At 47.0% G+C, this 27,860-nt stretch overlaps 1 protein-coding gene across 1 annotated transcript; it reads left to right on the top strand.

The window, feature by feature from the left end:
• The first annotated feature begins 1,206 nt into the window (after positions 1-1,206).
• LOC119161194 (uncharacterized) lies at positions 1,207-27,860 on the top strand. The gene is made up of 3 exons (XM_037413554.2): positions 1,207-1,951; positions 22,809-23,011; positions 26,757-27,860. Exons 1-3 carry the CDS (start codon positions 1,281-1,283, stop codon positions 27,383-27,385), a joined length of 1,503 nt encoding a protein of 500 aa, XP_037269451.1. The 5' UTR covers positions 1,207-1,280; the 3' UTR covers positions 27,386-27,860.

Here is a 27,860-nt window from a genome sequence, read left to right as displayed (position 1 = left end):
TCGCAGCCAGTTGTTGCACTATCTGTAGCCGTCTTCACTGTTAATGAACCGGTGGGGAATACTGGCATTTACGCAATTTCTGTGGCACGTACTCGTTTATGGTGGTGACAGTTTTCTGGATAGACGCACAAGGAACGATTTTCTATATACAGCTTCGCTGTCTAAATTTCCGGAGCCCTCCGGGTCATGCCTCGGGCCTCAAAATCATACAGTGGTTTCGAAGATTTAAGAACAGCATAAAGAAAATTCCCATGTTTGACTTTTTAGCACTAACGTTTACAACAAAGGGTGACGGTTCGAATTAACAAAATTTGATTACAGTGCGGTTGTCAGACTTCTGTAACCACGATGAAAAATTCCGGGGGGTCAGAAATTGCATAAATGTTTAGGTTCGATAACAGGTTAAAATACTGCTACCTTCTGCACCACCGATAAACGGTGCTCGATGTTTTCGCGTCCTCTTTATCTATGCAGTGCTCGCTATCGGTCATGATTCGCTCGAGTGATTCGGTCGCTGACACGGCTACGGCAGCCATCGCCAACTCGGATATGCTCAAGAACCGTTCGCAGCGACAATGATAAGCTACATGGCAGTCTTTTTTTTTTTACGGACGAAGCTCCTTAAGTCTTGAGTCAGTACAGGCATGTCTCTCTTGGTACGTGACCGCCTAGTTCTATGACTCACTCAGCAAGCAGGTGTGGACGGACAAACAGACAGACGAACAAACAGACAGGCGAATGGACAGACAGACAGACAGAATATTCATGGTTTACTAATAAAACCTTCCGAAGCTTCGCTACACTCGTCATCATTCCCTCCATGGATGTACTCAATTTTTTTTTTATTGTTCTAAGAAACGTGGCTGGAAACGCGTCTCAAACGTCGCAGCTGCAACACAGCCGGGGCATACGTCACCAGAAAACCTAACGATGGCGAAAACGGGCCGAGCTCACTTTGCAAATGGAAGCGATAAATGGCAGAGGTTGCACGCAGATTCCTTTTCTACTTCCGCTGCAAGGGAAAATTAAAGGGGGGCGGGACTGGGCAAAAGATTCGAATGACGCAAGCTCGGCGCCAGCAACCTGGAACGAGCGCGAACTACTGAGTGTACCAGAACTTTTTCATTGGTGGAAAACATTAGCCTGAAAACCCACAAGTGGTGCCATCTGCGCAAGCCACATTTCGACACCTAAGGCAGCGTCCGGAGCCCGCGGCCGCTGTAGCAAAGTGTCAGGTGGTCATCGAAAAGGCGCGCACCGGAACGGGGAAGCGTGTCGTCATGGAGCGAAACGACGCCGTCAGCAAACTTCCAGCTGACGAGGACGCGACGTCCTTCGAGTGGCTTGACCGGCTCCGGCAAGAGAAGCGACCGCGGCGAAGCATGCGGCACTGCTACGCCGCCGTCGCCGCCGCGAACAAGCATCCCGCCGACGAAGCAGCCGGGTCTCCCGCTGCGCCCTGCGCTAACATGCCAGATGGCTTGGGAGCATACCACGGGGATTCAGCGGAGGAACAAACCCAGCAGGAGAAGCAGAGGATGCGCGCCGGCAGCGGCCGTCGCCCTGACATGCTGCTGAGCGGCATCTTCAGCCCATCGCCGCAGATTGTCAGCCTGCCGTGCGGACAGCTCGGCGAGCCAGAGCTACTGGTCACCTGTCCGCAGTCGCGGAGCGTGCCGTTCACGCTCGTGTTGTCATCGGCCTACGCGCTTGCCCTGCACGTGTGCTTCGCGGCTAGTTCGTGGTGGCTGGTGCAGAAGTACGCGGCATCCGGCGCTAGCACGGAAGCTATCGTCACGCTCATCCTCGCTCAGCTGTCCAGCCTGCCCCTATTCGTGGTGGGCGTATGCCGGTTAGTAAGCCGCCAACAGCAGCCTTCTTCGGGATGTGTGATCTTGCTCGTCCTTCACGTGCTCGTCGCTGGGCTGTTCAACATGGTACCTCTTCTGCAGTGAGTGTTCTTACTTGGCTTTTGAGGCCTTCTTTGAGTGATTGTCGTTACAGCTGTCCATACAGCTACCTGTGGTGGCATAGTGATCCTATAAACACTGAAGCAGTGAGATCTTCCGTTTCCACGTAAAAAAAAACTAGACTGTAAGCTTTCCCTTTTCGCAACGATGCATATTATTCTATAATTATCTCAATCAAAGGTAAGGAAACGCTAATTGCAGTCCTGCCACAATGTGCCAATATGAAACTCAGGCTCAACACCTTTAAGCCTAACGGGGCTCATGTTCGTCTGCAGACAGATGGTGGGCTCTTAAAACGGACACTAAAGAGCAAAGCGATTTTTCCCGTATTAGTAAAGTACACTTTCACAATCCCAAAAACACTAGTGTTACCGCGACACGATTATTGGTAGGGGATAAAACGCGCGAAAAGAAAATGCAAGTGGATACGCCGCCTTGAAATTCCCGCACCAAGCACCGTGACGTCATGGATATTGAAAGCGTCTACTAAAACCTTGCTTCTAATCAATAAAAAATGAAGTACAGGTGCTCCAAATGTAAAATGGAGCACACGAGCTGTGGCCAAGCTGCTCAAAACTGAATGACAGAGTGCTTCTTCAGAGAAGTGGTTGTTTTTGTACGGGAATAGTGGCACTATATTTAGGCATTTTTGTATAAAAATAAAGAACCTCTTCTCTGAGGGAGCACGCTGGCACTCACTTTCGCCAAGCTTATTTTACTTTTAGCACACCGGGCACTGTCATCTGAGGATACCTTAGACCTATCAAAAGCTTTCAAGAAATTTCCGTGGGCGAATGTCACAAAAATACATTTTAAATTTTCTGACGTCACGCGCGGAGATCTGTGCTCGAAATGTAAAAATTAAACTTGAACCTTGATTTTTTTTTACTAATAATGAACTTATTATGATAGCGGAACATAAAAATGGCGGTAGACTTCTCAGGGTGTAGTTTGTCAATCTAAACCAATTCATTGTTTTTCTTTAGTGTCTCTTTAACGTAACTTTAAGCAATCGACTGGAAGAGCAGGTGGTCGCCAAATTTGAATGTATAGTAACGCGCCCTGAACGCCTATCCCAAGGTTATCAAGCTGATCATCATCACGAATGGTGAGCGTTTGAATTCCGGCCAATGAGGCGGAATCTACACTTAACTCTTGGCCACAATGTTTCGTGAATACGATTCCAGGTTCGCAGCACTTCAGAAGTTTGCACGAATGGTAGGCAGTGCTGCACATTGTTTCTCTCTTAAAGTTCGACGTCTGCAAACTTTCGGTGTCTGTAAGTCTTACTTTGAAACGTATTATGATGCGCGTTGTTTCTGTTCAGCGTGATGTAAAGTGCTAAGTGTGAGAACTTTCGTTCGATTAGATTTAAGTACCCGTTAAAGCTCCCCGGGAGGACTTATAATTTCTCGGAATGCATGGCCTATGATGGCATGCCTCCAAAATGATCCTCGTTTTGGGTGCGTGAAACGCCAAAATTAATACTGGATTATAATTAACATCTCATGGCGGGTCATGAAGACGTTCCACGCAGCCAAAGCGTTCGACATGTCAACAAACTGCGATTAATGCTGCTTCAGAGTTTTCACATTTTGTTTGACAATGACGTGCATTTCCGTTGGGCTGTGCCGCCCACTGTGGTGTAGAGCGTGACGTCTTTAGGTGGTTGCAGTGTTTCATTTGTCGTGCATGGACGGGTGATCTTCATAACAAACGTGTAGGCCAGCTGTGTGCAATGTGCTGCAAGCTGGTGGCGATGTTGGTAATCTTTTCTTCCTATATAGGCATGCGTGTGATCTCACCCGAAGGTGCTGTCTCACAGCACCTCTGCTCAGAAGAAAAACGCACGTGCAGTGATAATGCGCGCAGTTTATCATGTCACTCTATAGACATACAATATAGGATCTCATTCCAGCGATTTCTGATGATGTTGATAGCCATTGAAGGGGAGGAGGGTCACATAACGATTGTAGTGGCCAGAATAAGTGCACGCGTTCGAAACAAACACGCTGAATTCCTAGCCTTAGCTCGGCTGTTCGAATGACAATAGAAGACAAGCACTATTTTAAGCACTCAATAGGCGCATACCATTTGTTGTGAGCGTGTGGGGGCGTGCGTTATGAAGCGCTCCACTGCGACGTCTCTCATAGTCACATCGTGGTTTTGGGACGTTAAACCCCCCATACCAAATCATTATCAGCGCGCGTTCTGAGCTCATACACTCCAATCTATGACATTGCGGCAACGGGAGTCTTTAAGTACCGAATAAGCTCTCTACTGCGTGTTAGATAAAACAAAGGCTCTTATCAAAGTCGTCACATATGAAAAGCAGCCTTGCGAGTCAACTCTGCCGTGCCTGGTCCTCCCGAGTGTCGGACCCAGTATATCCAGATCACGTGGAGTCGAAAGCTGCTGTAATCTATTTCTAAAAAGGGCCCCTGAACCAAACCGAGTTCAAAGGCGAGAAAATATAAAGCTTCTTTTTTCACCTTCACTACCCTTCCTGCAACTTCTATCTCCTCCTCGCCACCTATTTCTCAAAAGACAAGGATCGTCAGCGCAATGCGTAGTGCCAGTCAAGATTTGGCGCTCCTCGACTACACATGCTACTATCTCCGCTTGCGCAAACGTAGAAAACCTTGAAATGACTTTATCGCCCACGATAATTATGTGAGGCGAGGCAGAACGGGCATGCGGCTGCATGGCAAAGGCAGTGCCGGAGACAATCCGCAACATGCATGTACCAATCCAGAGCGTATTTGATCCTGACGTCACGTGAACAAACTGCTGGCGTCGTGAACTGCACCACAAAGATGAGACACACTGGGAAAAAGTAACGCACTCGTTCTTCGTATCTTCAAAGGTTGTTGGAACCCTTTAAAATGAAAAAAAATTGTAGTCAGATGTCTCGCTTCTCGACATTTCCTTGCTTAGCTGTCCGTCACGGTAGATCAGTGGTTATGGTGTTCAGTTGTTCGCCCGAAGGTCACAGGTTCAATACCGGCCGTGGCGGTTCCATTTTGGTAGAGACGAAATGGTTGAAAGCTCATGTGCTGTGCGAAACGGTCGAAATTTTCGGAGCTCTCCACTACGGCGTTCCTCCAATCATATCGTTAATTTGGTACGTAAAGTCCCAGATAATATTATTATCCCTAGTTAGTTTATTGTAAATGATTAGTGCCTCTTGGTGCACCGCCTTTGCAATGTTCATTGCGTATTGCACCCCCTCCCCCCTTCAACAATCGCTCTTCAAATTTAATGCTATGTACTACGTAGCAGTGTAGTATCATTCATTCATTCACAAAACTTTATTTGTGTCCTGAAGCCCGGTCTTTTCAGACCGAGGCGGGCCGCGTCCACGTCGGTACCATCCGGCTGAGCCTTGTGGCGTCATCGTGGACCTTCTGGACTGCCCAGTGAATTATGAGTAATAGGCGTTTTAGTTGGGTGTACGCAACAATCCTACGTACGCATCATGATACGCTGAGTACACTGCAATAGAAGCACTCAACAACTCTCCTACTTTACCGTATGGACCGTACCTGGATGGGTTTCGTTCAACTAGACATATCATAGATGGGAAATGAAGCAGCTTCAGAGTGCTTCTTAGCGTCATCGTGTGGTAGCGACCGTGATAACGACCAGTGGCATCCAAATCAAACCGAATTGTTGGATCCATGGTTTTACGGGCTGGGCTATTTTACAATATGGCTGCTTTTAAATGCGAAGCATTTCTGAGCGAACTTAGGCGACTTGGAGCATATCTATCTATCTGTCTGTCTGTCTGTCTGTCTGTCTGTCTGTCTGTCTGTCTGTCTGTCTGTCTGTCTGTATCTACCACTTCTAGCTATCCTTGCCGTTACAGCAATGGTATCGATACCTATGGCATAACATGACTTCATGGCGAGCATAAGTGATTAGCGTTAGGAGCGGGGTCTGACAGCGTACCTGCTCTGCTGCCAGTCGTTGCGACTCGGGTCCGGCGGGTCTCGTCGTAGGTATCTGCCGCCGCCCCCGAACCCTTGTAGCCCATCTTGCAGGGAGGAAGGCTCATTCTTCGGGAAATATTTACAGGGGTTTATTTACACAGATTACATAGAGGAGAGTTACCTCTTGACAACTCGTGTCGGAAAAGCTCTACATTGAAAAGCCCTGCAAAAAAGCAGCCCGCGGGTGCTGATTATAAGCAGTCTCGTTTTTCGCAGATCCGTGGATCAGGGAAAGTGCACCAAATGGCACTGTCCAACCTTCGACGCGGCCTCCCATATCCGCCGACAGGAACGTTTTTGACTGGGAGGTTGAGTCCTCCTTGAGCGTACACGGCCGCTCGGGTCGACTCATCAAAAGGACCACTGCGACTCCGCCGTTCCTTCGAGGAAAGTTGTCGTGACCAAAACCCATTGGGGTCGATTACGATGCCGGACTGCATGGGGCCTTACTTCCCGTCTTGGAATAACAATGCCCGGGCTGGAACGGCTTTCCGCAAGTTAGCAGCCCTTCAGCCATTCGTTCGCAGTACCCTAAATTCTCCCCGTCTCAGCCGAAGCGCCGTACCCAACACTAGTCATAACATAAAAATCGTGTGCCATGAATGTTAAGATTTATATTTTAGGGCCTTGCTGCTCTTGTGGTGGTTTACTTACATGAATGGTATAGTATAACATGACTGCATGGCGAACATGAGTGACAGACCCTAATGTGGAAATCATGACATGCATGTCATGTAAGTCATGACTACACACCACGCTCATGATGCGCTCGCAGTCGTTTCGCTAGCTTCACGTATACCAAATTTGGTATTACGGGACGTGAATGAGTGACGAAGGTATATGACTGGTGCGAACATGATGATCATCAGATGCGTCTCATGTAAGAACATCACTACGTGCCATGCTCGTGATGCGCTCGCGGCCGTTTTGCTAGCTCCACATATAGCAAATTTGGTATCACATGGCATGAATAGACGACGAAGGTATGACACGTCCAAACACGATAATCATCACATGCGTGTCATGTAAGACATGACTACATGCTACGCTCATAGCGTGCTCGCGGACGTTTCGCTACTTCCACATATACAAAATTTGGTATTACGTGACGTCAATGAACGACGAAGGAAAATGACACGTCCAAACATAATATCCATTAGTTGCGTGTCATGTAAAACATGACTACATTTACCGCTCATAGCGCGCTTGCGGCCGTTTCGCTAGCTTCACATATACCAAATTTGGTAACACGTGACGTCAATAGGCGACGAAAATAAATGACACATCCAAGCATGATAATCATCACATGTGTGTCATGTACGGCATAATTTACGTCCGCCTTCTAACGTTCTGTTGATTTTAAAGGGACATATCAACCTTCCTCATTCGAGCTCCACATATCATCGATTCACACACGTAGCCAGGGGGCGGAAGCTCCCTATACCTCCCATGTATACACTCTCGACAGTGGCACCACCGATTTTACCACTGGCGGTTGCCGGGCATCCTACTAGAAATAAATCGGGAACAGAAAATGTCTTTCATGTCGTCACTAGTGACGTACAAAAATATAGGTAAAGTACGAATACTTGAGCGCAGGTGGGTTGCCACGAAAGCCCTCCTTTCCCACTTCGCATGCAAGCGGAATACGCTAGTGCGTTCTTCGTTCCTCTGGCCGCTCCGGCAATGCGGCCATTCGTGATTTTTTACATCTTTTTTTTCACTTTGTTCGTGTTTTCTGCAGAGGCGAAAGTTAAGCTGACTGATTTCTCAGTAAGACGAAACTCGATCGGCACAAATAAAATGAACTTTTTTACAGCCCGTTTTGCATAAAAGCAGACATACACGTAGTGTGAAATTGTCAATCTATAAGAAGCTTCTAACTGAACTAAAGAGAAACTTACAACTGACATACGGGCCTACTGAGCGAACGTTGAAGCCAGAATAACATAACCGATGCAAAAGTTAACAATCGCGAGTAGGACCCATTGTATTTGACCCAATCACCTTTGTTATCACGACGTGCATAGTTTTTTTTTTTTTACAAAACTTGAGTACCAAACAAGACTGAAGTTCAGGGGTATGGAGAAGCTTGAAGTGATCCGAAGTTTTTCGAGAACGAGCGTCGCTGCAAACTGTGTTTCGTCAAGATGACTTGTCATCGTCAGGGCAACAGCGTTTCCTTGAAGAAAAGCTCGCTTGTCAAATGTTGGCTCCCCGACATTCTCTGTAATATTTTTAGAAGCACTTCTTCCATCACAAGTACTTGAGTGACACTATTAGAAGTAAAGGCTAACAAATTTTCAAACCGCTGCTACGAGAGTTTCATGAGCAGGAAGCCACCTATATTTACTTGACGTCTTTTGAACTACACGCCAAGTGTAAAAGAAACTAAAGATATGTAGCCGAGCCAACTAGAATTCAAGCATTTCAATAAACGCATTTTCCCGACAGGAGCTTGGCTGCTGTCTCTACCAATTAGTCAAGCGACATTGTACTTCTGTCAGTTCAGTCAGGCTTGCAGAGAACTGGGTTTAATCATATGTACTCATGCAAAATCGATACCTGCTCAAATAATGGGTCAAAATTCTTGTACTCACCCGTTGCCTTTAGGAAACGCTGAAACACCTTTGCGGAACTAGAAATTTTCGGGGGAGGCCACCACATAGTCGCGGAACACGTGTATTGCCTTATCAAACCATCTTCGACGAATGCATGATTGACTTGTTCGGCGTCGCCCTGCCACGGTGTTCTAGTGGCTAAGGTACTCGGCTGCTGACCCACAGGTCGCGGGCTCGAATCCCGGCTGCGGCGGCTGCATTTCCGATGGAGGCGGAAATGTTGTAGGCCCGTGTACTCAGATTTGGGTGCACGTTAAAGAACCCCAGGTGGTCGAAATTTCCGGAGCCCTCCACTACGGCCTCTCTCATAATCATATGGTGGTTTTGGGACATTAAACCCCACAGATCAATCAATCAACTTGTTCGGCGTAGCTCACTGCGGCTTCCGTTCTCTGCCCGCCACGACTTATTGCTTTTATCTTTCCCATAGTTGATACACCAACAGAGCGAGATAACTGAGCGCGATTCAACTTCTAATATCGCTGAGTCAGGGGCGAGAAGGAGCGGGGGCAAGCGCAACGAACGCGAGTCAATCATTTCCCGTGCTTCGCCTGATTTAAAATTTACAAAAGAAGTAATCAGCAAAGACTTATAAACAAAAGAAAATTTATTTGCAGGGGTATTGAATTTTTTATTTGTAAAAACTTGTAAAAGTCAATAATTACGAGCATTCACATCAACCTCACTCCGTTCAACCGGATTTTAGGATGCCCGGCAACCGCTACGAGCGTGCATGTTATTTTAAACCGAAAGTAGCGCTGAGTTTCCGGGGCCTGACGTGGCCTCGTTACGTACGCCCAACTAAGCGTCCAACATCTGTAACAGTAATTTCGGAACAAGACGGAAAGGCAACAAGAAATGGCTGCTAGCATCGTTTCGCGACACCTCTCGTAATTGCGCAAGCGTGTGATGATTATAAATACCGACACTGTAATAATGCTAATGCTCATGTTTAGGTACGAAGCTTAAGAAAACAGTTGTTTGCTGTTTAAAAGGACCATCGTTGTCATATGTAAAGGCTTCAAGTTTGCCGCTATGTTTTGCCGCCTATATACTGTACGATATGACTTACACGTTAAAGAACCCCCAAGCAGTCGAAATTATGCGGGGTCTGCCACTACGACGTCTCTCATAGCCTTAGTCAGTGGCATAAATCAGGGGCGGGTCAAGCCCCCCCCACCCTTGTTCAGGCAGGGAGAATACCCCATTCAAGTGTCCCCCTCGAGATTTATCATCCCAATGTCCCGTTTGAATTTTTTGACAGTCATGAACGACGCAATTTTCGTAAAATCAACTCTGAAATCTGAAGCCCTTTCATTGAACAGAGACAACGTACTCCTACCCGGTACACAAAATGGGCAATACTTTTATGCTTAAGCGGAAAAAGTGCTGCCATTGTTATTGCATGCTTTAACCCAAATGATGCAGCTGCAACAATGCTAGCGCCTGCCTACGAGTTACTATTAGAAACGAACTTCGTCGTGTGATGTCGCTTATATACTGTTGGATACTCGATACTCTTTCTCGTGACGAGGTGTCGATATTCATGCTTGTTTTAATATTATTATTATTATTATTATTATTATTATTATTATTATTATTATTATTATTATTATTATTATTATTATTATTATTATTATTATTATTATTATTATTATTGCTATGTGAATGCGTAATTTTAAATTTATGATAAAAATTAAGCATATGTACAAAAACAAAACGGCCGCCATTGCAATATGTGTGTGTCCCCTTGTGATCTTTATGTATTTACGGCACTGGCCTGAGTCACTTTGGGACGTTAACACCCATAAGCCAATCAACTCAAATTTTAATGTTGCGCTCCTTTCGTGTTCATAATTGGCATAGTTTATAACTCACGCGAAATGACGGATATTATTTGTCTTCAGCAAAAAAAAATGAAGTATGCTGAGCCAGAACGCGCGCTCTGAGCAGGTAGATGTTTGACTGTGCTGGTAAGGCCAGCTGCTGCGCTGGTCCCGCCTGAATTTCGGCCCAGAAGTTTAGCAAGTGCATCGGGTTGGTAGCTGTACTCTGTGAAGGCATTCCACTCTTGATATTTGCGCAGATATATCTCTTCATTGCATTACGTGGTATGTTCTCACCTGTCTGAGGCGCACCTATAGACAAACCTGGCCATAGCAACGTGTTTCCATCTCAAAGGCTCACCTTCGCTCAGGCGATTTATCCACCGGTGCTACGCTTCGTAATGAATAAGTGTATACGGTTCTCATTTACATGATCAGACGCGTAAACATATTGGCAAAAAATGCGCCAAAAGTTCTCACTAAGACGGAATTAGAGAAACAGACGAGCACCGGACTGACGATGAGTTTGTTCAAGCGTATTTCGTATGAGTATAGGACAGAATAGGCTCGTCAGTCGCCTATAAATACTCTGCCTGACAATACGAACGCGTTTCTTATTCAGTAATTAAATAGACACTAAAGAACAAAAAGATTTTCCGCGTAATATAAGGTACAATTTCACAATCCTCAAAACACCACTTCTACTACGACACGGCGCTTAGTAGGCGACAAAACACGCACAAAGAAATGGCGGGTAGCGACGTTATCTTGCAATTCTAACACCAAACACCATGACGAGAGAGATTTTGAAGGCGTCTACTGGGAATCCTACCAGGCGGTGACACGCCGGGCTCGTGCCCCCCCCCCCCGAAATTTTTGTTCGCCTGGGCATAGAGAGCGAAACATGACCATTTCAAGGGGATGTCCTCCCCGAAATTGAGCAAGTCCCCTCACCCCCCCCCCTCATAAAAAAAGAACATTTCTGGCTACGTTTTTGGGTCTAGCTTTCAATTGGTCAAAATGAAGTATTTTGTCATCTGTGTGTCATAGACCTAGCATTCAAGCTTCAGGAAATTTAGACGAGCTGATGTCACGAAAATGTCAAAAATACATTTTAAAATATCTTGGTCACCCGCGACGATTTTGGCGTGAAATTTAAAAATGAAGCTTTCACCTTGATTTTCTCCGCTAATAATGAAATTATGATAGTGAAGCATATGGCAGGGTGCATTCTCGAGGTGCAGTTTGTCAATCTAAACCAAGTCATTGTTACTCTTTAGTATCCCTTTATTGTCTGAACAAAGTGCGTAGCATCAGCCATCAATTTAATTATTCAGTGAACTTATGAGTCTCCTCGAGTGGGACAAGAAATTCAACCACGTTGTTTCGCATATAGTTTTTTCCCTTTCTTAGTAACCAATTTTTGATACGTTCTGCATCGAAAGTTGAAACTGTGGAAACGGACGTAATAAGAAACGTGCGGCCCTTGGAAAAAAATCACCACAGCTGACGATTGCCCTAGCATACGGGCGTGGAGAATCGTGTACCGCGCCTGTGCACGAAGTTCGGTTTCTGTAGTGCCGGGCAGAAGCCCACTTATGACACCGCGGCAGACGTCATCCGGCGTTCTCGTGTTGCCTTTGGTGATGAAAAAAGTGCCGCCAAAGTTGTATGCTGGTGATGCTTTCGAGTTTTTACGCGTCTTCCCATTCCATCATGCTTGCTATAAACGGGTTTTCTAGGCGTTGCACTTCACGCACACTTTCTCGCCGAAATTTTGCTGTGAGAAGCCGCTGGCTCTTCCGATGGCGTGCATGATGGCAATATTGTTCCACTTTGCTCGCTCGAGGCCTGCTTCCTGGCGGCAGACAACCCTGTAGTCGACAAATAGTAGGGATGGCCTCATTGGCTTGCGACGGATGTTGCTGCATTGTCGTTTCTTCTTTGTGTAGTTTCCCTTCTGGCATCGTGTTTCCCCCCGCGTATTTCTTGCCTTTTCTAGCTCTCGTGATCGAAACGCTTTAACGCTCAATGGTTCTACCACTTCTCGCGTCATACCGCCAGGTAGTCTCTGCGTTCCGCATTTCGACCGCATTCACTGTGGTCGCGTCCAAATGCATGGCGTTCGTATCATCGTCCAGCTGGTCACTGGGCGTTAAGGCTCCCGTTCACGGCTTCCACTGCGAAACTATTGAAGATGGGCATGCACAATACCTGACAGGAACTATCCGAATCACAGAAGACTAGTCAGCTAGAATGGAAAAAGCTCTCGCCCACTGGAAGATCGGTGCTACAATGGTTCAACTATAGCGAAACCTTTATAATAGGCGACACCTTTATAATAGGCGACACAGTCGCGCACCGAAAAGAACGGATTCCGCCAAACAACCGCAAATATTTCATCATTGCATGAATCCCGCGCAATACGCACCCCACATATCGCAAAGAAAGAAAGCAGGCACGAATGAATGCTCTACGGCGAGATCACAGCCAAGATCCGGACGCCAGATATTCAGGCGCAGCAAAGTATCCTGCTGGAGACGCCTACGCTTTGAGCATCGTTGATTCTCGGGGAATATAGCTCGCATCTGTCACAGTACAGGCCCGGAGCCCAGAAACTGCAGAGGAGGCGGCAATCGCAGTATCTATACGACAACGTTCTTGGATCCAGCTGTGGTATTTACAGATTCTCAAGCAGCCACGCGAAACTACAGCAAAGGCCGTGTGTCCAGCCAAGCAATTCAGATATTGAAGCGCTGAAGCACTCCGATGCCGTTCACCTGAGTGACATGGGTTCCTGGGCACGAAGGGCTGGAGGGAAAGAAGGTGGCTCACGCCGTGGCCCGCGATCACGCCTACCGGGCTGCGCCTTCCCGCTTTGTAGACGCCAGGACTGTGTCCGCATAGGTTGAGTCCATACCTATCACCTACTCTGCGATGCTGCACGCAGAGAGTATCCACCACCACATTCGGAGCTCAACAAGAGGACAGCACTATTCTAAGAATGCTGCAGAGCAACACATACACAGACGGTATACTAATGCACCGATTGTGCCTAACATTACACGAATATTTTTGCCCGATTTACGCTGTACCTGACACGTTGGCCCACGTGATCCTCGAGTGTCCATGCAATAACATACGCACCTATCATCTCCACCGAATACCTGTGACGCTGCTCAAGAAGACGAACATTTTCTCGAAACATGGGAGGCCAAGCTCACCTCGGAGGACCTGGACCAGCAACGACATCTCGTCGCTAGGGTCAAGGAGGCAGTGGAGGCCAGAGGATTCCTGGAATGAGGAAACATCCCACCTAGGATGGAAACGGAACATGTACCGCTATGCCACCAGACACTGGCTACGCTGCAAACTACGCGGTCTTATTCGGTAAAGCCATGTGAAATCTGCATAAATTAGTTCCCCTTTGCACTTTGTGTCCCGTCTCGTCACATGGTTGGTGTAAAAATATCCGTTCACCACGTCGCGAATGGTAAAGCTGCCAACACTCTAAATAGCAGTGCACACATGAACTTGAATGAATGCTAATTGATTGAATTCTAGCACACCACCAGCTAGACATGGTACATTTTGACGATCCTGCCAGCTCATCGAAGTGAACGATTGCGAAAATTGGCAATTCACACACAATACTAGGAAGGTGACGGCAAGAAACACCGTGAAGCGTGAAGCTTGTTTTTCTGCATTCTGCATTTTCGGCGGCATATGTAAGCGCGTTGTGATGTACGGGGCTAGTAGGTCCCAGTGCATCACTGCGCATGTCAACAGGTTCAGTAGGTGTGAGACGTGCATTGTATACAGCGTTCCTTTCACTTGTGGCAAAGAATATACTATTGGGCAATCAGGAAGGTGTGTCAATCATAGGACGTGCGAGCACGCCAATTCACTTCCTACTGGCACGGGTGGATGTCTGATTCATTTCAAGGCGTGTGGTTGTACCCTCTTTTCACCAATGTTCTGGTGACTGGAAGGGCTGATACACAGAAGCAGCGCGAAATTATTGAAGCGTTTCAGATCTACAAACTTCGACCTGATAAGTTTGTGAGCGTTCCATCTGTGTTCCTGAATAACAAAGAGCTCCGGTATCTTCACAGTGATTTTAGCATGTAATAATAGGGGGGCCTTTCTGTTCGATAGCTGTGTGCGTGCATGCTCATATCGGTTTCTTGTTCGCGTTTGTCATTTAAATGGTCAGTTAATGGTTCAGCCTCCCTCCTGGCTTTCTTTTTCTTGTCTCGGTTGCTGCTTCTTTTTGTGCTGCTGGTATTCCCACCAAGGTGATTATTCGTGACTTACGTATATTGCACAAAATAAAACAGATCACGAAAGAGACGGCGACAAGCGCATCTATCGACTGAAGGTTTGAAATTAACTGAACATATATACGTGACAATGACAAGAAGTGAAAGAGGCCGAGATATCAATTTAGCCGCAAAGAAATAATAAAAATTTTAAAATCCTAGACAGCTTATGCACGAGGCGAATGGTTAGACTCACTGGTGCGTGCCGTGTGCGCCATTTGTTAGTACCTGTAACTCTATCCAAGAGAGCAATGGGCGGTTTGCTGGCGCAGGTCTGACTCCCGCACCATTTTTTTGGCTTCAATTATTTTACGAGTGCGATGATCTTTTTGTTTATGTATTACAACTGCGTTTTCAAACTGCGCATGGCAACGACACTCTTCTCCCAGTCTTTTTTGTCATCCTTTTTTTGCGTATTATCATCTAGATCCTACCAGTTCCTTCGACATGTGAAGTATCAGTACGCCTCCGCATTCAGTCTCTTCTCAAATCCGCCTTTTTTTATTATTATCAAGCCAACCACCTTGTCATGTATGGGTGTCGTTTGCATGTGATATGTGTTTATATCGCAGGGCATGGGTTCAGCATATTGCTACATCATGTCCCTTGTCGAAGGCACCAGGTCGCATAACATGCTTGCCGCACTAAAGCGACACTGTTGTTTGCTAGCCTCCTCGCACGAGTCCACCGACAAATGAACATTTACTGAGCCGCATTCGCATGCCAATGCTTCTCGTTTCCATATCCTAAAGAGCGGAACTTACGGTCGTCGTCACATACGTGAGTGTCACGTGGCCTTAACGAATACGTCAGGTATTACGTCACTGGTGGAGCGGCACGTCACTGTCGACTCTAGTACTGGCAGTAGGGATGTTGCCAACTCAATGGGAAGCAAGAAGCCTCCGGTGTCACGGGCCAGGCATTTATATTGGCAAAGTAGTGATAGTAAAGCAACGGCGGGCCGAACCTTACCCTTCATTCAAGCTTTACGATGGGTGGTATATGACGTCATACGTGGCGTTTTGGCTTAGGTCGCGTGATTCTTTCGCAAATAACGTTGAGCGTAAGTTGCACTATTGCTCGTTCTGACGTCATTCTATAGCCTGACGCAGATTTCCTCACTTCGAAGCTGATGCCTCACATTGGTTAGGCATGTCACTTTAGCAGTTACGACACCGCAGCGGCCGCGAAGGCTACAGGCCCGAGTAGTTACATTTGGGTGCGTGTTCAGTACCCCTTGGAAAAACTCCGGCAGGGACAAAGACGTTTACTTTGCAGTTAGTGTGCCTATACAGTCACATCTCATAAATATGTGTGCCGTAGGGAACATTGGTTTGGATACTAATTAATGGTGGACCATTTCAGCTGGAATTGAGGGGTTCAACCAGGAAGCATGTTCGACCATGCAACCATTGCACGTTGCGTAGTGTGCTATATATGCTTGAGCGTAATGTGTATAACATTGCTATCCGACTGCGTGATTCATAACTCCAGCGCGTCCGCAAATGCGCGGCATTCAGGCAATTTCACAAGTGCAAGGTTGGGTCGATGCACGCGCCCATTGAGATTCGCTAGTTGGGTCAGATAAGGTATACGCTACAACAACACGATGGTATAAGCGCCGTATTTTTGCGTATAGCGCCGCTACCATTGTAGCGATAACATGCGCACGAAGCCTGCTCTTCCAAAGTCATCGTATGTTATTCACTAAGCTCCACAAAACTCATGCAGCTTAGTATGCAGAGTTTTACGCGACAGAACTGCGGCATGATTACGATACACGCCGTAGCAGAGGGTTTCAGAAGTTTCTACAATCTGGTATTCTTTGTCATGCGCAGCCATGGACCAATGTATACCATGGTCCATGTCGGGTAGAGACCCCATGCAGTATATTCAGGCCTCCACCATTTTAGCTCCATCTAAATGCGGACGCCGTGGCCCGGATCGCATCCGCGACACTTAGCAATCACCGTATACCACCGCTTCGGGCCCAACGCAAACTAAAATTCACGCACATGCTCCTCCAGCACAATGCAAGGTTGTACAGTAAGCAGTCGTAAAAAAAGCTGTGTCGTAAAGACTACATTAGTGAATAAACAGGAGAAGACACGTTGTCGAGCTCAGTGGAATGGCTTAGTGGACAATAGCAAGATGATGCAACTCGGTGAAAAAATTGCGAAGACTTCCTTCATGTCGACGCCGCGGTATACGCCCACTTGAAGGAACGGCCACAGCTGCCGCCGTGACGGAGGATGGATGCATTAACTCCGCGTCGATTAAAATAGCTTGCCCCGACTTGACTTAGGCGTATACCGGGCACTTCTCCTATACAATTATAGAAATCCGCACCGATTCCCAGAGCTCCTATTGATACCTCGCGGTGGCGTTCCGCGAGCTCTTCTCTCGACTGCATTTAGTTGGTGGTGGAACCTGCGGAGCTCCTGAGTGCCTCTTCTCAGTTGGACTCACTGTTGAGAGGTCCCTGGGGTACGCAGAATGTTGCGAGCATGTGAGAGAGAGAACAGTAAACTTTTGTGCAATCTGGGCAACGTGGAGTCATGTCAGAGTTGAATGACAAAAATATTGATTTCCCCCTACCTGGCACATTTATTTACCCCACTCTCTGTGAACCACATTGCATCACCTAACGAGCATATATCCAGGAGGATCTTTTCCACAGTTAGAGGAGCAGCCCCAAGTCCCTGCCAGCCACGCAGTTTGATTTCCAATTTGTTCCTTTACTCGTGGGAGACTGCTCTACAGGCCACTGGCTGGTGCAACCAGTTGCGGCTGGTGGACCTGGCCAGGCTAAAGAAGTCAGCCAGGGGGCTCCCGGGTGATCTACAGGCCCAACCACGTTTACTTAGATTGTTTTAAATAAAGTGGTATCCATCACGCGCGAGCGCGCACCTGTACGTACCCTCGCGCTCCGTGGCATGGCGCTAACTAACGTGTCGGTCGAGGCTATACTCCGAGATTTCATTACAAATATCAACACTCATATTATGCCAGTATAAATTTTCTAAAGAGAGCTGTAAACTAGCGACAGTCTTGTTAACGTGTATTTTGCGCGCATGCATTTTGCGCGTTGTTCGACCTATAGACACTTTCACACTGAACCAACTACATAGCGCTAGCCCGCGTTTTCTCAATAATCTTTCACTACGTTGAGCATTGATTCTACGCAATTCAGGCTGGTGTAGCAGCGCTTATAAAATTGTTACGGGGAGGATTTTATTAGCCAGCAGTGCTCCAGCTAACGCTATACGCAGAACGCACAGGATTGCAGGCGAACAGGGCTGCTCCAGTCTCAGACCCACAATAACGTAATTTGCTTCCCAAGGCGCACAGGTGATCAGGTGGACCAAGCACCACCACTCCAGCCTTTTGTTCGGCGCTTGCAATCTGTGCGGGTAGAAACAATCGAAGGCCTGCTACCTTGCACCTCGGGCTTTCTAGAGGGCGCTGATAACCTTGTGCTTGCGTAGCGCTAAGCGAAGACAAAGTCGAACCAGCAAGAAGGTGTTTCCTAATCTACTTCCTGCCCTGTTGTCTCTCCTTGAGCAGCATCTTTCGGAGTGAAGGCTTGGAAGGGTATACAAGGTTGTTGTTCAATTGCCGGTTATCTGAAAGCGACATCTACCTGCATCGAACAACTCATTCTTTTTCAACTCTGCATAGTCGTTATCAGAGTTGCCCAGTCATTGTTATTCAACCTCAATTTCGCTTGCTATTGTCAGTTGCCGCTTAAACTACCATTTTCGCTTAGTCATTTTGAGTCACTGAGCCGGTCTTGGCAATCTTGAGTTCGGTCATTCTCAGTTGTGCAATCAATTCAAGTTAAACTAATGAGCTCTAACCTAACGATTACCAAGTTAGAATTCACTGCATTGAACTCTGTGTCTTCATCCTGTCAACCTGCGCTTTAGTTTTATTCTATAAGGATGCTCTCCAATAATTTCAATTACTCCGATTTCTCGTTATCTATTGTTGTTGCCACAAGTATTATAGTCGTCTCGGTCGATATATGTGACTGTAAATTAGTTAACATGTACCATTACTTATTCGCTCACTACTAAAAATTACATGCTGCTTCTATCATTTTAGCACAAAGTTGTTAATTTCTACAGGGTGTTTCAGCTAAAAAGCACCAAGCAATAAAAAATTAAAATGAGTGCTACGCGTCTCCAGCTAGTGCAATATTGTTCTTAGCTGTATGTAGCACGTCAGAACATTTTTTGATCCACCGAGCACGGTAATTAATGAAGAGTGCTCAATTATTTTCTAAATGCTGACTCTAGAGAAAAATATTCAATACAAGACTTGTAGATCTAATCCAAAAATGATAAAAATTTCAAGTTACGATAAGATAACAACGTAGGTTAATTTTTCTTCAGGGTTTGTTTTAAGTGCGCGAAATTAAAAAAAAATACCACGTGATTGCCGCCTAACGCACGGCGCTTTGAGTGCCCTCAAATGTAAGTTCAACGAATTAGTGAAGGCTTCTCAAGCAAGAAGGTGGCTTGAACAGGATATCGGTGACTACGATGGACATTAAGCGATGGTTGGATGGTACCATTAAAAAAGGAAGGGGGGGGGGGCGAGAGAAAGAAACGAAGACAAACTGAGGAAAAAGCAGCTGCCACGTGCATTGCAATACGATAAGGGGAATTTTTTATTGCTTAATACTTTTTAGCTGAAACACCCTATATAATATCTACATATGTTGCACGACAACAAGCGCAAGGCCAAGGACACTATTCCAGAACAATGGAAAGAAGCTAAAGTAATTCTCAGCCCCGAGCCTGGAAAACTTCCCCATCTATCAAACTTACGCCACATATCACCCACGTCCTGTACTGAATATGTGATGGAACGCGCTTTTCTACCCATAATCAACAAATATCTTGAAGAGAACGAACTTTACCTCGACTTCATGTTCGAATTCCGCACATATGACTCTCCACACAGGACGCCATGCTACAAATTGAACAGTAGATTCTAGACAATAAAACAAGATTTACTCTAGCGATATTAAGATTATACCTTACAAAACCATTCGACGCATGCCGCTATATTACATCGCATCAGCCAATTAAGCCTATGATCAAGAGTGTATAATTATGCCAAGGACTCCCTAACTGCCAGAACGGCATCCCTCGTATTGGGAGAACTCAAGTCTGGGAAAGGCACATAAGCAGTGCTGGTACCCAGCAGGGTTCAGTCACATCACCAATTCTGTTTAATCTCATAATAATACACGACTCCTTGCATGGCTCAACTCTAAATACGGAATACGTCGTACCGTATATGCAGATGACATCACCATACGAGCGTCATTTTCTATGGAGGCGAACATGATGTAGGCCCGTGGGCTCAGATTCGGGTGCACGTCAAAGAACCCCGGGTATTCGACATTTTCGGCGCCCTCCACTACGGCGTCTCTCATAATCATATGGTGGTTTCGGGATGTTAAACCTCACATATCAATCAACCATCTGAGAATGTAAAGGTAGTGATGGAGAAATAGAGCAGGGGCTTCAGCAGGCCGTCACCGCTATCGAGGAGTATCTTGAAGGTACTGGGCTCTAGTGCTCGCCCGACCCCACGCTCAAAGGCTGACCCCCCAAGGGACACAGTCGGGACCCTGCTTACGAAGAAATTCCAATTCACTCCAAAAACGGCAGGACTATTCCTATAGTGCAACAAATCAGAGCCCTTGGACTTATCACCGAATCTAAGGGTAAAAACGGCGAAACCATCAAGAGGCTAGTAACCGAAGCCACCAACGCAATACAGCTAATCAAGAGAGTAACAAATACAAGGGAATAAAAGAAAGTAACGTTGTCAGGCTTATTTCTTCATTCGCCACTAGTCATATTATATACGTAAAGTGGCATATCTCAATTGCTATACAGCCGGAAAAGCCAAGATACACTCACTCATACGAAAAGCGTCAAGCAAGTTTTAGGCCTTCCAGATAGCACCAGCGCCGAGCAACTACTTCAACTGGATTTACATAACACTTTAGAGTAGCTGATAGAAACTCAATAGATTGCCCAGTTGGAGAAACTAGCCAGCACACGCACAGTTAGGGATAAGTTATTGCAATCAACAATTGGATGCCAAGTGTCAGTTCCAAATGTGACCAGAGAAAATGTCCAGGTCCCCAATCTGCCGAAAAATATGCACCCCGAACATAATCAAGCCAGAACTGAAAGCAGAGATAGAACTCTACTCAAGGCCTGCGGTAGAGACAAGAAAGAGAGAGAGAGAATAAACATTTATTAATAACGAATGCACACTGAGCCTTCTTTGGGTGGGGCCCTCAGTCCAGGGCTCCATTACCTTGCGCGACCCTGCGAGCCCGCTGGACCAGCTGCTGCTGTACGCGTTAGAGACAAAGAGGTGTTGTTCGTACACGCAGCGGAGCACCCGAATAACGAATCCTGCGTTGCGGCAGTAATAAACTCCGACTGCAAGTGCGTAAGGGCATGCTCAATACGCTCTAATAACTCGGATATTGCTAAAAAAAGGTGGCTATCACAAGGGCCATAATTTCGCCAAAAGGTAGGGACATCATCGACTCGCAGTCGGCCACCCTGAATTACGCGCGAGGAAGAAATCCTCGAGGCTGCTAGCTCCTCGGGACAGCCAAGTTCATATCATCCGTGGAATTTGATAAGAGAGGCGTTATATGGTTCACAGCCCACACCCTGCGCGAGTCCCTCGTTCCCAATCTCTCCGAGGAAGCTCACCGTGTCACACGAAGTTTCACCGCGCTCGCGACGGAACTTCCCACGAGGTAACGGAAGGAGATGCATCCTGGGAGGGGCACAGAAGGCTTAGGTTCTTCAGCATTATTCAGTTCTACCAGAAGTCGAGGCGCAGATTTCCATCAACTAGGTCCGAATCATACCTATCTCGGGAGGTTGATGGAAAAGAACTTCAGACCAGAACATTTACCAACTCGGTGCACCTAATCGCATTCACCCCGACGTATGCCCAGATGACTCGTGTAAGCTATGAGACACGACATCTTATAGCATATTTTATGAGGAATACACACAAATACATGATGACAATGCAGGCTCCCCAGAACAGTTTGGGACGCGGTGGAAAGCCCCACTGATCGGCTCATATCGACAAGCTCTAAAATGGTCCATTCAGTGAGCACGGCAGGTGGCTGGGAGACACTCTCTCCACCACTCCTTGCGCGGCCTAGGCCCACGCCTCAATTCGCTGGTACCAATAAATTTTGTTCACCACCACCATCACCTTATATATGCTGGATAACGGCGGTGAACAAAATTACGCACAGACAAAATTTCGCTGACATGGACGCTTCTAATGCATTTACAGCCTGTGTGCGCACGCACGCACACACATATACACACGTTTGCGCAAGCACGCAACAAATTTAATGTAATTCTTGTATAATTTAGCATCTTCAAGTGATAACGAATAGTAGGCACTTGCGACAATGTTGAGACAAGTGCGAAATGGTTAAAGTCCAGCGTACAAGCGCTAGTACATGGTAATTATGGTGGCACTGAAACTCCCCAGTCAGCCTACCGTGTACTACTGATGTCCTTGCGAATTATTTTCTAACGAGGCAACCCCCACCACAGTGGTTTAGTAGTCATGTTGTTCGACTGCTAATCCGCAAGTCGCGGAATCAAATCTCAGCCGCACTTTCCGTGGAGGCGAGAATGCTATAGGCCCGTGCGCATAGGAGCATGTAAAATAACCCCAGGTGGTTGAAATTTCCAGGAACTGCCCCTACAGCGTTTCTCGTAATTGCATCGTGATTTTGTGATGTCAAACCCCAATATCCTACATTTCTATCTAGGCACGCTCTCACACCTCGGCGCTTCATGTTGGCTGCATTCCTTTTCTATTGGCGCCAAACTTCAAAATCCGTACATATATTCAATCATCGTGACGACATTGTTGTCTCTCCCCCCATGCGTCACTAAGGAGGGGTGGTCGTCCCCCGTGCGCACGCTCATAGTGTCCTGCAAACATGAATTAAACCTGTTTTTTTTTTCCTGTCACCTGGTGACGCGGCAATCAGGCTTCTGCTGCGGTTTGTGGACTCTGCGATGCTCTACAAGACACGTGGTCAGCAGGACCGGGCTGTTCTGCTCAAGCGCCAGGACATCATCACCTTCACCAACGTCATGTGGGTGGCGACGCTCAGCTGCTTCCCGCAGGCAGTATTCCAGGCCACGCAGCTTTTCCAGGCGTCCTTGAATGAACAGGCCTACACCAACGGCTGTAAGTACACGTGTATGTCTCTCTACCACAGCACCATGGCTCATTCGCTGGTTCATAACTTGGCAAGAATTACATAATTCCCGAAGTTCATATTTAGCTTACTGGGAAACTAAATTAACATTCGTGGTCACGTTTTACCTCTTTATCGTTTTATTTTCTGAAAGAAGGAATAATGGCCCAATTTGCGGACGAGAGCCATGTGATCGGTTGTGTCCATCGTAAGTTAGAAGCATAACCTTTTCCCCTTTCTGTCGCTATGGTACGTGCTATGCTCCGTACAATTACTTAGAATGTTCGCGAAACTGGGTAAGATCTAAACGAGAGGTGGCGGAGGGTAGGAAGGGGTGGGGAACTCGACGAAGTTATGTTGTTCGAGCAGTTTGAGTGAGTGGTAAAGTGCGGTCAATCAATCTTGAAGAATTCTTGAACTAGCCCAAATCGCCATTCTTCTTGAAGAATAGATTGATGCCGCCATAGGAGTATTGTTTTGAAGAGTGCCGCCGGGACGACGTTCAGCGCGTAGAGTACACATTTCAGTGTTTTCTTGAAGAGAAATGTTTGAGAAACGTTCCAAAAATTTTGGAGTACACACGTTTGGTGAATATTGTGGCCTCTAAGTGTTGTTGCGCAGTTTATAATGCGTAATATTTCATTTTGAGCATAGAAGGTTTGTTCCTATTGTTTTAAATACGCTCTGCCTTCACTGGGAATACATTTTGTTTGTGTTGTAAACTACTGGTTTTAACTTGGTCTTTAGACCATAACCAGCATTGCTGGCGTGTTAAAATGGCCTATATACATTTAAACTTTGCGCGCTTTTGTGGTGCGTTTCGGTGGGCGGATATGTCAGCCCTTGGAATCTGCCCAGCGATTGCATCCCCATGAATGGGATCAGTGACCCTTTTCGTTTCAAGTGAGTCAAACAGACACCATTCATGAAGAGTAAAGAGGCCTCTACGAAAGATTGGCTCTCCTAAGGCAAACTGTTCACATATGTATGTAATATGTATTTCTAATAATGATCCACAATCAAACCTGTGATCTGGAACTGCAATACGCGTTATTTACGGCCTGGTTGGAGTCACTGTCACACGCGTAGCGATGCGTGTGAAAGCGTTTTTCTAGATAGTTCTGGTTCCAGATCGGGCGCGAAGTGAACTAGGCCTTAGACGCCGCTTCGGCGGCACGCAACAGGCCGCGCCTTCTTCCCTTATCTATAGCGACCGTGGCACTGATAACGTGCAAAGACCACACGCTCCACTTACCATAACCGCAACCATCATCGTATACTGTAATGCGGCCCCGGCTTGTACCATGTGCAAAAGTGTGCACATATTATATGTGAACACCCAGTGAAGGTGATCAACGCATCTGTCCCGCAGCAAAGCTTTTTAGCGACCTGTAGCGCATGACTTCCCCACCAATCCATGCTGTATAAATAAAGTAAATTTGAAGAGACAAGACAAGCGCCAGAGAGCTTAGCCAGAGCTAGTGTAATGTAGGAAATGTTTTTGTTTGATGCTGTTTTTATTACCCATCATTCACAGGAGGTCGTTGCTGGTGATAACGTCGGCGAGGTGTGTTCAGATAAGAACAGTAAGAGAGGGGGTACCGACTTCTTTTTTTTTCTTTGCGACACAGCTAACCTCAAGGATGCCGAGGTGGGTCGACGATGGATATGAATATACACGAAGAAAATAAACTGAACGTGCTACATGGTACAGATTTTAAAAAAGGTTACCCAGCAAAAATAACAAGAAATCAAGTTTTAGTACTTTTGGTTATTAGCAGCATTAATACAATACAAATTTAATCTAACAAAGCAAAGAAACAATAACGTAAGAGTGCACCATGTAGGTTATACAACAGAACAGCAGCGCGCGCGTTTGGCCTGGTTGGCTCATGAATGGCCGGAAAACTTGACAGCGCAAACAGGACAGATGGTTGCGTTCAAGAGCACTCAATAGCGTCTCTCATAATCATATGGTGGTTTTGGGACGCTAAACCCCACATATCAATCAAGAGCACTCAATAAGGGACTGCCCACGCGCTACCCGCCCAGCCGCAACGCACGTGCTGGAACTCCTGCCGAAGCTATAGGCGACGGTTGAAAGAGCGTCATCGATTGGCAAATTTGCCCTCCGCTTGGGGGGCGTCAGGTATCCCGGCAGTCCAGCACGTGTGTTGCAGCTGTACGGGTGGCGCGTAGACTGGCCCTAAAGGCCTGACCCCACGTATCCGTTGCAGCGAGTCCGCGCGAGGATTTTTGAAGCGGTGCCGCGCCCTCTCTCTATAGAGAGTTGACGGGTGGCTACGCCAAGCTGCGTGCTCTGTCTCTTCATATGAGAGAGGGCTCGACGCCACGTCAAAAAAACACGCGCCGACGCGCTGTGACGAATACGTGGGGTCAGGCCTTAACGCTCGCGCGTTACCGGTATCGCCAGAGTGCCGCACGCGTTTTTTTTTTTTTTTGTAGAATTATATACGTCCCAGGCACCATACACAGTAACTCTAGTTTTTCGTAGAGTTACTGTAGAGCATAGAGAGTAACTGCACTTTCTTCGCTCGCGTCGCCGTTGTTCGTAAGCCCTTGTCAGGCGGGATGCTTGTAAGGGAGAAATAGGGCTTGGTACTTGTAACAAATAAATTAACATCACAGTATTGCGTTGCATTTTTTTATAGTTTCGGTATGTTAGTTGGTGTGTGTGGAAAACAAATTATGTTACCGCAATTTTAAGACGGCAAGAACAAAGGTTGTTATAATCAGGGGGAAGGTGTAAGCAGCATCTAAGAAAAAAGTCACTGCTTTATTGCTATCGCGTTCATTGCTTCACCATTGCAGTAAATTCAAAGGTCCCGCGAAGAATGGCAAGTAGATCAAAACATGCCCCGTGTTTCTCACGCACAAAGGACGCACGAAACATTCTCGCAGCTACAGATGAACGCGATAAGCGTCTCAGTCCTTACTTTGATGTGTCTCAAAAGCGCGCCCTTTTCACAAACGGAGACCGTGCAGCGAGTGCAGTGACCTTTGTGCGCCCGGTAACGGAATCGTTCTGGTGAAAGTCCAAGGGGTAAGATTTTCCCCAAGGCGAGATAAGCGCACGCACGTGTGAGCGTCCACCCTCCTCTTCTCTGCAGGGCAACGTACGCGTGGGAAATGAGAGCGCGCGCAGCCGCGTCGTGACGATCTGGTGACGTGCGCTCATTGCGCCATCTCGCTGGTAATGCTGAAAACACAACAGCGCCCCCGAGATGCCAATCGGACGCGGTAAGTGGTAGATATTAATATCTTGCCGTTTGAACGTTGAAGAAGGTGCTCCTTCGTAGCTCGGTGGGTTACGCCTCACACTCGCACATCAGAAGTCCCACGCTCGATTCCGTGCACCGAAGTCTCTTTCAGGATTATTTTTCTTTCTTGCATTTTCATATATATAGATACGTATTCATATACGGTGAATGACGGCGACGCTGACGCCGGCGGCTAAATCCCGTTGAGTGTTCACATAATTGCTATCGCAATAAACGTTTGGGTAGTGGCTGGGACATGAGAAACGAGCGCTATTTGACTCTCTGCCCGTGCCTTCATCAGATATGCATGCGCAATTAACGGCGCATTGTTTTTGTACTCGGTGTTTACGAAAAATCACTGCTTCCACAGTGTCTGCGTCGTGTGCACGACTTTCTTTGTTGCGACGTGACCATGGTGTCCGAACCCAACCTTTCACTTTCAACGCTTTTGCAGCGTTCTCGTGGCTGCAGGCTGCCAACTTGGCCAGCGCCGTGCTGCTGACCTGCTTCGCCTGCCTCAAATACAACAACCGGCACGTTAGGGTCGTCTTCACCTGGCCCACGCAACAGTCGCTGCTCCTGACTACCGCTGAGAACGTCGCCTGGTTGCCACTGATCGGCTCCCGGGTGCTAGCCTTTGCTATACTCATTGCCAAGGCGCTCGAGCCGACGCACGTCTTCGGAATATTCTTCGCCCTGAGCCTGCACTTCGAGTTCCGCCGTGAGCGTGCCTCACCGACCAGCCAACCACGCAGCTTCCTGTTCACGGTGACTGCGAACGTGGCTCGTGCCACGGTGGGCATGTTCTTCAAGTTGCGCAGCTGGCAGGAGCCGCTGGCCGCCAAGCCTTACATAGTGCTCATCATCATGCTTATTGTGCAGAGCTTCGGCTGCATCTTCCTGCCTTTCTTGCAGGAGTACGGCTTGTCGATGAACATGGACGCGTTTCGCGCTTATTACGGGGCGCCCGTGTTCATTGCTTGCATCGCGATTCACTACGCGTTGTTGGTAGTGGGCACCGCAGGCATAGTCGCCTGGTTCAAACTGGAGCGATCAAGTTCGTCTGGTTACGGAGCGCTATGAGTGCCGTTCCACTTTTCCCCGCTGTACGCACTGTCGACAGCGTTCATGTGGCCGCAAAGCTATAGCACCGCGTGGATTTTGAGTTGTATAGCATGCGGGATATTCTGGTCGCCCGTCATGTATACTTTTTGTCTGTTGTCCGCAAGGTGCGATTTCGTCTCTTTGTTGTCGCAGTATTCGAATTGCTGTATCATACTAACTAGCAGGTGAGCTTCGTTTACCCATGAGTATGAGCTCCTTTGCACTTCTGTTCGCGATGAGCCAGTCATGTTGTAACTTAAACGGCTGCGGAGAATTTCTTTTCCGCGTAATAAAAAAATGCACGTTGTTCCAGACCAGTTCTCGTTATGAATGACCCGAACAGACGTAACCATCCAAAAGTTCAATACTCGTTCCTAGAAGCACAAGACCCCAAAAATAAAACTGTAAATATTATACTAGTTTATCTGTTCATAAAAGAGATTCTAAAGCCCTA

Source organism: Rhipicephalus microplus, chromosome X, assembly GCF_043290135.1.
Source record: "Rhipicephalus microplus isolate Deutch F79 chromosome X, USDA_Rmic, whole genome shotgun sequence".
Taxonomy (NCBI): Eukaryota; Metazoa; Arthropoda; class Arachnida; order Ixodida; family Ixodidae; genus Rhipicephalus; species Rhipicephalus microplus.
The sequence above is the reverse complement of the archived record's forward strand: the minus strand, read 5'-3'. Positions and strand labels throughout refer to the sequence as shown.

What these genes read in the sequence shown, in the direction of transcription:
- LOC119161194 (XM_037413554.2), top strand. Translation starts at nt 1,281, where the DNA reads ATGGAGCGAAACGACGCCGTCAGCAAACTTCCAGCTGACGAGGACGCG. An exon ending in AACATGGTACCTCTTCTGCA is followed by an intron (nt 1,952 to 22,808) that starts GTGAGTGTTCTT and finishes CGCGGCAATCAG; the next exon opens with GCTTCTGCTGCGGTTTGTGG. An exon ending in ACAGGCCTACACCAACGGCT is followed by an intron (nt 23,012 to 26,756) that starts GTAAGTACACGT and finishes ACGCTTTTGCAG; the next exon opens with CGTTCTCGTGGCTGCAGGCT.